Raw genomic sequence first — 12444 nt, 5'->3', positions numbered from 1 at the left:
CAATTAGGGCAGCGTGCCTTAAGGCAAATTGCTGGAACTTCCCGTACAAAAAATTATTATTTTTTTAAAAACGATTAACATTTTTGAATAAAATTTACTTCGAAAAAATTAGATTTTTGAGAAACTATAAAGTTGACCAAAAATTATTTTTTTGAAAAAAAAAAAATTTATTTGAAAAAAAAAAATTTTTTTTGAAAGAAATTTTTTTTTTTGAAAACAAACAATTTTTTTGAAAAGAAAAATGTTTTCTTCATTTTGACATATTTTGGAAATTCTGAACTTTCTTTCAAAGCAATCGTACTGCTTGAACTGCATAGAGACGAAATGTCACAGCGCAAGTGCCGCGCCACCGTCTAACGCATAAACATTGGTACGGAACCCATAGAAATGTAAAAAAAAATTATACTTATTGTTAAAATCTCTATAAAATATCAGATAATTTGATGTGCATATGTCTAATGATCATTTTTAACCGCCAAATGGCATTTTTTTTTACTTTTTTTATTAGATCTCCGAAACCGCTAGACCTGCCTTTATGAAAATTTGATCAATTCTTCATCTTGTCAATACAAGTAAAATGTTTTTTGAATTATTTAAATCGGACGCTCCGTTCTCTTAAAAACTGAGTTACCGTTTTTGGCACTTTTTGCCCCGTATCTTTGGAACGGCTAGACCTGCCTTTTCCAAAAACTAATCAGCACGTCTCCTTATCAATACGAATCGAATGTTTTTTGAATTATTCAAATCGGTTGATCCGTGTTCTCGAAATCGTCGACGAAAATTTGTATCCGCACATACATACACACACGTACATATATACACACACACACACACACACACATACATCCATTTTTTCTAAGGTATGCCAAAATATTCAGAAACCTCTGAAACGTAAAGATATATAAAAATTTTCATTTTCGATTTTTTTGCGATTACTATAACTTGCCCTACGGGAAGTTAAAAACCAAAGTGTCACAAGTGTAAATTTTTTTTTTCTCGTGTAAATATGTCGATAAATTCTAGAATAATAATTTTATAACTTTCCGTTTAATCTCCCGGATTCAATGTATAAATAGTATTTATACATTCTAAATACATTAATGTTTCCATAACATTTCTAACAGTTTAATTTTGATATTTTCAGTCCTGCAAAGATGTATATAAAATTCTGTTTATTGGCATTCGTGGCGGCTGAACTAATGTTAATGTTAGTTGAGGCCAATGTTATTCCTGGTGAAGAAGAAAAGAGCGATGGATTCGAGCTGCTCATTCTGCATAACAACGACATGCACGCTCGGTTCGAGCAAACGGCGGCACGCAGCGGCCCCTGCGTAGACGGAGAACGATGTTATGGGGGCTTCGCCCGGGTTGCACATTTGTAAGTTGTTAACTTCACGTAGGGCAAGTTTTAGTAATCGCAAAAAATCGAAAATGAAATCTTTTATCGATCTTTACGTTTCAAAACCTTCTAAACATTTTGGCATACCTTAGAAAAAATGGATGTATGTGTGTGTGTGCATGTATGTATGTATGTGCGGATACAAATTTTCGTCGACGATTTCGGGAACACGGTTCAACCGATTTGAATAATTCAAAAAACATTCGATTCAAATTAATAAGGAGACGTGCTGATTAGTTTTTGGCGAAGGCAGGTCTAGCCGTTCCAAAGATACGGGGCAAAAAGTGCCGAAAACGGTAACTCAGTTTTTAAGAGAACGGAGCGTCCGATTTTAATAATTCAAAGAACATTTTATTTGTATTTACTTAATGAAGAACTGTTCAAATTTTTGGAAAGACAGGTCCGATGACTTTGGAGATATGGAGGAAAACGTAAAAAAATGAGCCATTTGGCGGTCCAAAATGAACATTAGACATATGCACATCAAATTATCAGATATTTTATAGAGATTTTAACAATAAGTATAAATTTTGTCTACATTCCTATGGGTTCCGTACCAATGTTTACGCGTTAGACGGCGACGCGGCGCTTACGCGCTTTGATATTTCGTCTTTATGCAGTTAAAGCAGTACGATTGCTTTGAAAAAAATTCAGAATTTTCAAAATATTTCAAAATAAATGATTTAAGATAGAATTATTTAATATGGTTTGAAATTCTATTAAAAGTTTCAAATCATTGATCAACTTTTATTGATTATTATTATTGATTATTTTTAATTACTCGAATTTTGAATTGCGGTACGGGAAGTTCCAGCAATTTGCCTTAAGGCACGATGCCTTAAGACAGAATTCCACTTACAGCTGTTTATTTACGTTTTCAAGGGTTGCTATATATATATATATATATATATATATATATATATATATATATATATATATATATATATATATATATTGTTTAATATGAACAAAACAGCACTCAGATTTGTTTAACACAACTTTATTTTATGATTACAGACGTTTCGAGACCATGGTGTGTCTCATCTTCAGTGTAATTTCAAAAACAGTTACTTATATACTACACATTCTTTAATAATTTATTTAAATTTCATTTAATTTTTGGTATACAAAAAACACCAACTATTCCTTGCAATGCTTGACACCGTACTAAAGAAACATATAACACTTACAGAAATATTCTAAACAAATTTGAAGTACTTATATAGATGGAGACAGAGAGGGTATCATTATAATGTAAACAGAAGGAGTGCTATCGCATACAAAATCGATAAAAATGAAAAAACAAATTAATTTATTGAAAAGAATAAGATAAATGAAAAAATTTATAAATTATTAATGATGTTTATATAAGTGTCATGTAAAATATTTGTGTCGGTTCTTAGATTTATGCTATTGTTAGTCCGAACTATTAACATTGATTCTGCCATGCTCCGTTTAAATAAGTCTTTCTCATGGAATAAAATTTGGGGATTGTCAAAATCAAACTTATGGTTGTTGATATTAGCATGATCCACAAGTGTACTTTTAAATTTTTTGTTATCTATTTTTTCACATTGTAATTCATGTTGCCTGAGTCTCTTTTCTAAGTTCTGGCAGGTCTGGCCAATATAAGAGCAATTGCAATCCAAAGAATTTACTTTATAAACTATATCTTTCTTTTTTGTTAATGGAGTTTCATCTTTAATTTTGGAATATAAAAATTTTAATTGTTTTAATGGAGAAAAAGTAATACGAATATTGTGTTTTTTGAAAAGTCTTTTTGATAATTGGTTAAAATTATTGTCAAGATATGGAAAATTAATGAAAAAAGTTTTTTCAGGAACACTTGTTTTGCCAGGCTCTTCCGGTTTCTTATCAAAAGGTTCAAGTAATTTTGCGACTCTATTTTTAATAATTGGACAAATTAACTTATATGGAAAATTATTGCCAAGTAGGATCGTTTTAACTAATTTTATGTTTGTATCATAAAACAGGGGATCAGATAATAAAATAGCGTGATCTACAAGATTTAGAATGGTAGAAATTTTTATATTGAGAGGAACATGCGAATTAAAATTAATGTATCTCCCGGACCAACTATCTTTTCTGTACCAGTCTGTATAACATACACCGCCTCTATTAATGAGTTTTACGTCAAGAAAATGTAACGTCGAATCATTTTCAAGTTCCTGAGTGAATTGTAAAAAAGAATTGTACTCATTGAATTTGTTGAAAACATTATCTATATCTTTTTTATTAAGTAATATTAATGTGTCATCGACATATCTGAAATAGACCATAGGTTTGGAAGGTAAAGAATTTAAGACATGATTTTCCAAATCTTGTAATACTAAATCCGCCAAAACAGGACTTAATGGGCTGCCCATTGGACAACCTCTCTTCATCGTATAATATTTTTTATTAAAAGTGAAATATGATGCTTTTAAAAGTAATTCTATTCCTGAAATAAAAATTTCCATCGGTAAACAAGTGAATTCAACTATTTGTATCCATCTTTTCTTTATGGCTGTAATAATTAGATCATGCGGAAGATTATTAAATAAATTAATGACGTCAAGACTCATAAAGGAACAATCAGGAGGAATTACTTTGTTTTATATGTTCTATTAACTGGAAAGAGTTATTTAAACGGTATGGAGAATCTATGGTGACATTCTTTAAAATATCTGAAAAATATTTTGCTAAAAAATAGTATGGCGAATCAATGTAGGAAACAATTGGTCTAAATGGGCAATTAGGTTTATGGATCTTTGGAAGGCAATAGAATTTTGGGGTTAAAGGATGTTGTACTTTTAACTTTAATGATATGGTATTATTAATATGTCCCTTTTTCTCTAATAAATTTATAAATTTAAAAACCTGTCTATGGTGATAGTTGTTCGGATCCGATGCCAATTCTTCATATAGAGATTCATCACTGAGAATTTTCTTTGCTTCTTTATCATATTCCTCTTTTAACAAAACCACTGAAATGTTTCCTTTATCTGCCTTACACACTAATAATTGTTTGTTATCTTGAAGAAATTTATTTTTATCGATTTTGTATGCGATAGCACTCCTTCTGTTTACATTATAATGATACCCTCTCTGTCTCCATCTATATAAGTACTTCAAATTTGTTTAGAATATTTCTGTAAGTGTTATATGTTTCTTTAGTACGGTGTCAAGCATTGCAAGGAATAGTTGGTGTTTTTTGTATACCAAAAATTAAATGAAATTTAAATAAATTATTAAAGAATGTGTAGTATATAAGTAACTGTTTTTGAAATTACACTGAAGATGAGACACACCATGGTCTCGAAACGTCTGTAATCATAAAATAAAGTTGTGTTAAACAAATCTGAGTGCTGTTTTGTTCATATTAAACAATTAATATTCGTTCCACTCATATCATAAAATTCTATATATATATATATATATATATATATATATATATATATATATATATATATATACAGGAATACCCAGTTTAACGCGAGGGATGCGTTCCATCAAAGTAGAGCGCAGTGCAAACAGCGCCAAGCGAGGCTATCTTTACATGGAAATATTGGAGTTAGGGGAAGACAGCTAGGACATTGGTTCGGCATTGAGTTTAAAAATTATGTTTTTCTTTACTAAAAATAAAACCAAACATTTAGCTCTTAAAGCCCAAATCAATACCACATTTTTATTTCTTAAAAAAATAAAAACAAAATATAAATAACAAAACGAATATTCTTGGGAAAACAAACAACATTCTTAGTCAGCCATATTTAGTTAGTCTTCCGCGTTTTCAGTGTTTTGCCTTTTTGAGACAAAAGCATCTAATAATGTTTCACTTTTTCTTTTGCGTTTTTCTCTTAAAAGTTCTTCATAAACACATAGAGCATCCTTAACACCACGCCTTACTTTTCAGCTCAGAATTCAGATCATTTTCTCTGTCAAAATTCGGATCATTTTCAATGAATTGATTATCGTATTAGATCTGCCCACACATTCTACAAATCTCATCTTTTTAGAATTGGTATGGCAGAAGATCCCTTCTGTTCTTGCAGTTTAGAAATTCACAATCTTGACCACATCTTTTGGAAGTACAAGCTCTATGCTAATCAAAGAGCATCCTTACTACAAGAACTGTATAAATATAATTTCATTTTGCCTATTAACACCACAATATTCTTTTCGACTAATGATGAAAATATATATAAAATTTTTGTGTATTTTCTACAAAAATGTAACATTAAAGTATATAACTAAAAATTAAAGTGTTAGTTAATTAGGTTTTATGAATCAAGTCACAATCTTATGTAGCAAACAATTTGTAAAATATGTATTTCTCTGGTATTTATAAATTTGTAAAATATTATTTATGTAATAAGAGGTTAAATGTAAATGAATACACGGTCAAATGCCATAAATAAAATTTAAAAAAAAATGAATTGTTCAATTTCAGTTATGGTAGACAAACTGCTTTTTACAAACAAAATCGAAAGTCCTTTTTGCTTTTCTGCTGAATCACTGCTGTCAACATTTTTGTTTTTTTCTTGTTCAGTTCATTCCTTGAGCTCCTCACCATTAGAAAGTCTGCGCTGCTTCTTGAATTATTTCTTCAACATCTTCCTCATTTATCTCTTCAAAACCTGGGTTGAAATAAAAGAGCGTTAAACTGAAACAGCGCTAAACGATATGGCGTTAAACGGGGTATTACTGTGTATGTGATATGCCAAGTAGAATCAAGTGACTCGAATCATGCGAATCAAAGCTCTTGACAATCCGAGTCGAATCAGATGTCACTTAATTCGTATCAACCTGAGAAATATTTGCATTGATACAATATGAATGAACATAAATTTTAACAAATATAAATAAAAATATGACAGATATTTATATATATATATGTCTTAAGGCAAGTTGCTCGAACGCCCCGATATGTGTAATAATTGACACAATAAATCAAAATTGAGATTTGCTATTTGTATACAAATTTTAATTTCATTTCGAAAATAAATTTTACGCTTTCACTAAAACGCTTTCTAATTGATATCTCTCAAACACATTTATAATATTTGTAGTTATTTAAATTATAGTGCACAAACACTTGCTGGTATGTCCTAAAAGCGCCCAAATTTTAATTAATTTATATAATTCAACTAGTTTATGTAGGACAATTTAGTGCATGAACTTTATCGCCATATTAAATTTTATGAAAAAGGCTATTTTTTAAGAATCTTTTGAAAATCTTTTTTAAGAATCTCTTTAAGAATTATTTTGTGAAATCTTAAGTATCTGCTATAAAAAATATGATTACTTATATCACGTACGTAGTCCTTGATATTATTTAACCATAACTAGAGAACGCTTGTTAGTTGATACAGATATAAATAATCTGATAAAATAATAATTCTATAAACAATGCACAAATCCAATAATTTGCTATAGCAAGATTTTCGCAAAATTGGTTACGAAAAGCACTTTACTGCTAGCTCTTAAATTTTTGAAATCTGTTTAGCCGTTTTTAAGAAAACGTCTACGTTTTGACACAAATTTTAACTATCAATTTTTTTCCAACTTTGATGAAAATTGTACCACTTGTCGTAGAACCGTCAAATTTTAATGTTTACTATGACCATGATCTCAATCATGATTGGATTAGATTTATTTACATCTTGTCTCTATGTTGGCACATTTGGTTAATATTTGTTATTCAAATTATAAATCCACTGATAACATATTTTTTATTCTGAAACGTGTGAAAAAATAGATTTTTTTAAATATTTTTCATTTTATTTAATGTGTTGTATGGAAAACTCATCATTAGACGATGCTGAAAATTATTTATTTACATTCACACTAATGATTACCCAGCGAAATATTGATTTTCGAACATTGGTAACTTTAACACTTTTCGATTATTATTTTTACTATATTTCATTAATAATATACACTTGCAAAATTTAATAAATCGTATATGTACATGAACATTTGTAAATGCATACCGTTATCAAAGAAACAGTTGGATCCGACATGGTAAAATTCGAGTTAAATTTTTAAACGTTAAATTTTTTAGAGTTTGGATATATAACAAGTCTGTCAAAGTATAAAGTAAACGCAGTATTTTAATTTGGCAACAGTGATTTGACATTTAGCCCACTCAAAAAGCCATCATTACGTCAAGTCGAATAGTTATAAATTTAACAGAAAGGTTATAATTTCAAGCATTTTATATATCTTGAACATTCGCGAGAACAGGATTCAAGTTTAAAAAAAAGTTATTGCTGTTATTATAAGATTCGGTTTTCATTCGGAATACTTGGTTTTTAATCTCGGCACGCAAAATGTGTTCAGTTACTTCGCAGGCTGAATACATATGTTTCTATAAAAAGAATCGTTTAAGAATATTTATATAAGTCTTGATGCCAAACTAAGGATCTATGACATGCCTCTATTTCTGTATTATTCCATGAACGTACGTCTGTAAGTGTTTTTATCGTTAGACACTCTCAATAAATATTAGAAAAAACTTATCTACAAATGGCCTTATCAGGAGATCAAATCCAGAAGAACAACACATTGTTTTATTAGGAATTTGCATTAAAATTTAACTTCACGTTATATTTGTAATAGAAAATTTTTGTTACAATCAACACTTCAACACTTTCTTCTTGGATCCTTGATTGTTTCCATGTTAGGATATGCATCTATGTAAAATTTAAGATAATAAGTTATGCTATAAAATTAAGCTAATTAATTAATCAGTTCAATCAAATTATTACTTACTCGATATTACAAACTCCCGAAGAGAAGAGAAGTTTGTTTTCGCTAGAAGATACAACTTTTTTTTGCCGACGTTCCAAGAATTTTCCAAAATTTGAGACCAAAATTGTGCGTTCCTAAATGTAATATGTATATTTCAGCCAATTTTTAACTTCCCGAAGGAGAAGTTTTGTTTTCTCGACGTTTCAAGCCATTCTGAATCGAATGAGACCAAATTTGGAAAAAGTGTGTGTGTTTTTATTATTATTATTTGACGGTAATTACCATAGTCTTCTAGATCATAATAAAATATTACGGCCCTACAACTCGTTTAGCTTTAAAAATTTGTCAAAATTTGCAAAAATTAGTATCGTTTTTTGGCATTTGTCAAAATTAGACTTTTCATCGACGTTTGCTCAAAAACGACTGAACCAATATCAGAAATTTAAAAACCATTTGATGTATCTCGAAGAAGATTATCGTTTGTCAGTTTTGTGAGACTATCTGCCGAATCGTTTCTTTGTAATTCGGAAAAAAGTGTTAAACTTTTCGTCCACATTTAAGCTCAAACTACGGAATCGATTTTAAAAAATCAAAAACTGTTCAAAAGATATTAGTTGGTAATGATACTGATTAGGTTTAGGTGAAAATCTACCGAGTCGTTTTCTTATAATTAACTGTTGAAAAAAAATTAAGCCGAATTTTATGGAACTTTTTTGACTATATATTATGGTCTTATAGACCTTACTGAAATATTACGGCCTTGCGACAAGTAGTTTAATTTTAAAAATTCATTATAGTTTAAGAAAATGAACAGTTTTTTTGACGTTAGTTAAAATTAAAACTAGACGATTTACTTGGTATAACGATAGAGTACTTGGCTTTAATGAACAAAATTGTTGATATGTGAAAATTTGCTTTTAGAAAATACTCCGAGGTATCATGTTGGTTCGTTTTCAATTCTGTGTAATAAATCCACTCGGAATACTTTTAATTACTCATAAAGGAATTTATTTTTTTATTAAGTCGATTATTTACATATATCGGGAAGTTCTTGTAACTTGTCTCAATGCAAAATATCAATACCAACTAGTTAAAATTTGTCAATGTTTTCTCAAAAATGACTGATTTGATTTCATACATTTTCAAAACCATTCGATAAAACTTAATAAGGATTTGCCTACGATGTACACATGTCTAATAATCATTTTTGACCGCCAAATGACATTATTTTTCACTTTTTTTAATGGATCTCGAGATGCAGGTCCAGCGTCTTCGGATCCGGAGATGTTTTTTAAATTATTCAAATCGGACTCTCCGTTCTCTCAAAAACTGCACTACCATTTTTGCCACTTTTTGTCCCGTATCTTCGAAACGGTTAGACCTGCCTTACCCAAAAACTAATCCTCATCAGTAAGAATCGAATGTTTTTTGAATTATTTAAATCGTCTGATACGTGGTCGACGAAAATTTGTATCCGCAAATATTCAGAAACCTTTGAAACGTAAAGATATATAATAATTTTCATTTTCGATTTTTTTTAGCTCATAGGAATACAATCCTGATTGCTGAATAAAACGGAGTTAAAAAAAAACGATTTTTTTGCTACTACTATAACTTACCCTACGGAGAGTTAAAAAAAAGCTTTTCAAACTTTAAAATTATGGTGCGAGAAGTTTCAGCAGTTTGCTATGCAGTTTGCTAGAGTATTAGAGGCATACGAAAAGTGTTTGAATTATAAAAGATTCATTGAACATACAAGTGCTCTACATTTGCATATAAACCTACTTGAAACGTAGCCATTGGAAATCGTATTGATTAGATTTTAGTGAAAGCAAAATCTCAATTTTTATTGAATATGTCGATTATTTACACGTAACGGAAAATTCATGAAGCTTGCCTCAAGGCAAAATGAAATTTACACTTAATTTATATTGAGTGATATATAGTTTTTACGCAGGAGATATTCTCAAGTGGTAGTATATTTAACATTGAAATTTTTAAACAGAAATTATTTGCAGAGTACGGGAAGCTCGCAAGAATGAATCTAACGGCGGCCCTCCTGTGCTGTACTTGAACGCTGGCGATACATATCAAGGAACTCCTTGGTACACGCTTTACAAGTGGAACATATCTTATATGATGTTAAACGAACTCGCTCCAGATGCCATGGTATATAATATTCTTTATTTTTATTTCAATAGAAATATCTATAACTAGCTGACCCGGCAAACGTTGTTTTGCTAAGTAAGGTATATTCTAAACAATTTCTAAGGAATCAAAAATATTAATACTTTAAGTGTATAAGGATGTGTTGTTTCAATGCTATAAACAATGAGGTATTATAAAAACAATAAATGCCATTAGTTTGTCTATATTTTGTCAACACAATCAAACTGGAAGTTTTATACACTTTCTATAGAAAACACGGTATAATCCAATCAGAGTCTTTTTCGGTCTTTCAACTTATTGATTACGTTTCAAGATTTTTTCAGATTCTTTTTGAATTCCGGATTTTGTGTATAATTGTAAATAATACTACTGAACTTATAAAAAAAAATTAAATTTCAGACGAGAGATAAAAAATGAATTAAGTATTTCTTCTTCGTCCTGCTTTTTGAAAAGTTTCAAGTTACATTCGATGTAATAAATTTAATAAATGTAAATTTGAAAATCACTGTTCACAGCCATTCTGAATTTAAATAACATAAATAAAAAATAATATAACCTAAAAAATGTTTTATAAATACCAATGAGTAAATAATGATACAAATGAGATCTTTCAGAGCTTCGTGTTTGAGAAAAATATGCCAAAAAGTGCATTTTCATATTAACATTTCAAAAAATTTGATATTTTGAGTTCCTAGTAACACTTGCGGCCCGGTTACTAACGTTTTTGCATGTAATATGTAAATAAAACTACAAACAAAACTACTTGCTACAATTTAATCATAATTAAATAATATATACGTAAAACATTCTATTAAACATAATCGAACATAATATGTCAAAAACGTTTGACATTTCAAGTATTAGCTACCGTCCTTTGTTTTATTTACATTACGCTTCAACAAAAATTTTCAATGTAAAAATGTAAAGTTTCTACGCGATCTTGAAATATTATCTCACCTTTCTGACCATCTCTGGATTGGAACGAATTTTTCAAGACTAAAACTGGTCAAATCGGTTTAGCCGTTTTCGAGTTTTACTTGGACATTTGAAAGAGAGCTCCATTTTTATATATAAGAAGATATGTATGTTTATATATAAAGTTCTCTTGTCATGTTGCTTGTAGTTAGGGAATGCAATACCAGTATTTCGATATTTTAGGCTTTTAAAACCAGTAGGCCGGTAAAATACCGGTATTAATATTGTCTTAAAAAATACGAATAAAATTAAAAGTTACTTGTACAAAAATAAAAAATTATATATTTTGTAGAGCTTTGAACAAAGAATCCAAAAACTAATAAAAAACAAAAGTTTTTTAATAAACCATTTCTTTATTTATTACTGTCGAGGTTTCGGAACTAGGTACGTTCCATCTTCAGGACATCTGTCAAGATAAAATTGTGGAAAAAATTGTCATATTTCTGTATATGACAATATAATCAAAATGAAAATGATAAAACATGCACAATAATAAAAAATGATTATATAACACTATTATAAAAATGAATATTAAAAATGTTAAAAAATTTAGAAAGTTTTAAGAAAAGGTTACTGAAAAAAACAGAATTAATTACCTGTATGATTGATTTTTCACTAACACTTATTCACTAAAAAAAGTTTTTAGCAAAAAAAGTGATTGTATAAATTTCTTTTCAGTTGAAGAAACAAATTTTGTAATTCAAAATTTCTTTAAGGGGGTCGTTCTTTTTTTGTTACAAAAAATGCAAGGTATTTGTTTTTGTTTTGCTCGAAATGTATTTATCATAGAGACATGCGGTTTTTTTTAAACAAAAATTACAGAATCATAGAATATTAAGAAATTTTTTATTGTTATTTTTTCGCCGTCATTTTTTAACCAGGGGGCGTCAAAGTGGTCATTGCAAAATCGATCTCTTTTGCGGTGCCACGATAAACCCGTTGCGCATCGCCCGAAACAAAAAAAAGAAACTACGTTGAAGAAGAAGTTTGAATCCAGTCCCCCTACCAAAATGAAAGAAAAAATGCAAATAGGAAAAAATGGCAGCTATTTCAGAAAAAAAGTCTCAAAAAGGGCCTTTTTTGGGACGAAAAGCTTCGCAAATTTTTTTGCGCAATGTTATGAAGTTGTTTGAGGTAGGGGAACT

General features: G+C 29.4%; 1 protein-coding gene across 2 annotated transcripts in view; it reads left to right on the top strand.

The window, feature by feature from the left end:
- The window catches only part of LOC113376682 (protein 5NUC-like), a 41678-nt gene that overhangs the window by 17514 nt on the left and 11720 nt on the right, over window positions 1–12444 (top strand). For both annotated transcript variants that reach the window (XM_026616693.1, XM_026616692.1), the window contains exons 2-3: window positions 1145–1378; window positions 10174–10324. In XM_026616693.1, coding sequence (XP_026472478.1) covers window positions 1155–1378; window positions 10174–10324 — 375 coding nt within the window. In that variant the 5' untranslated portion in view covers window positions 1145–1154. The remainder of the gene's footprint in view (window positions 1–1144; window positions 1379–10173; window positions 10325–12444) is intronic.

This window comes from Ctenocephalides felis, unplaced genomic scaffold (genome assembly GCF_003426905.1).
Source record: "Ctenocephalides felis isolate EL2017-DRISC unplaced genomic scaffold, ASM342690v1 CF-g0.4_SCAFFOLD_01886, whole genome shotgun sequence".
In the NCBI taxonomy this organism is placed as follows: Eukaryota; Metazoa; Arthropoda; class Insecta; order Siphonaptera; family Pulicidae; genus Ctenocephalides; species Ctenocephalides felis.
Note: the sequence above shows the minus strand (reverse complement) of the source record. Positions and strands in the feature narration are given on the sequence as shown.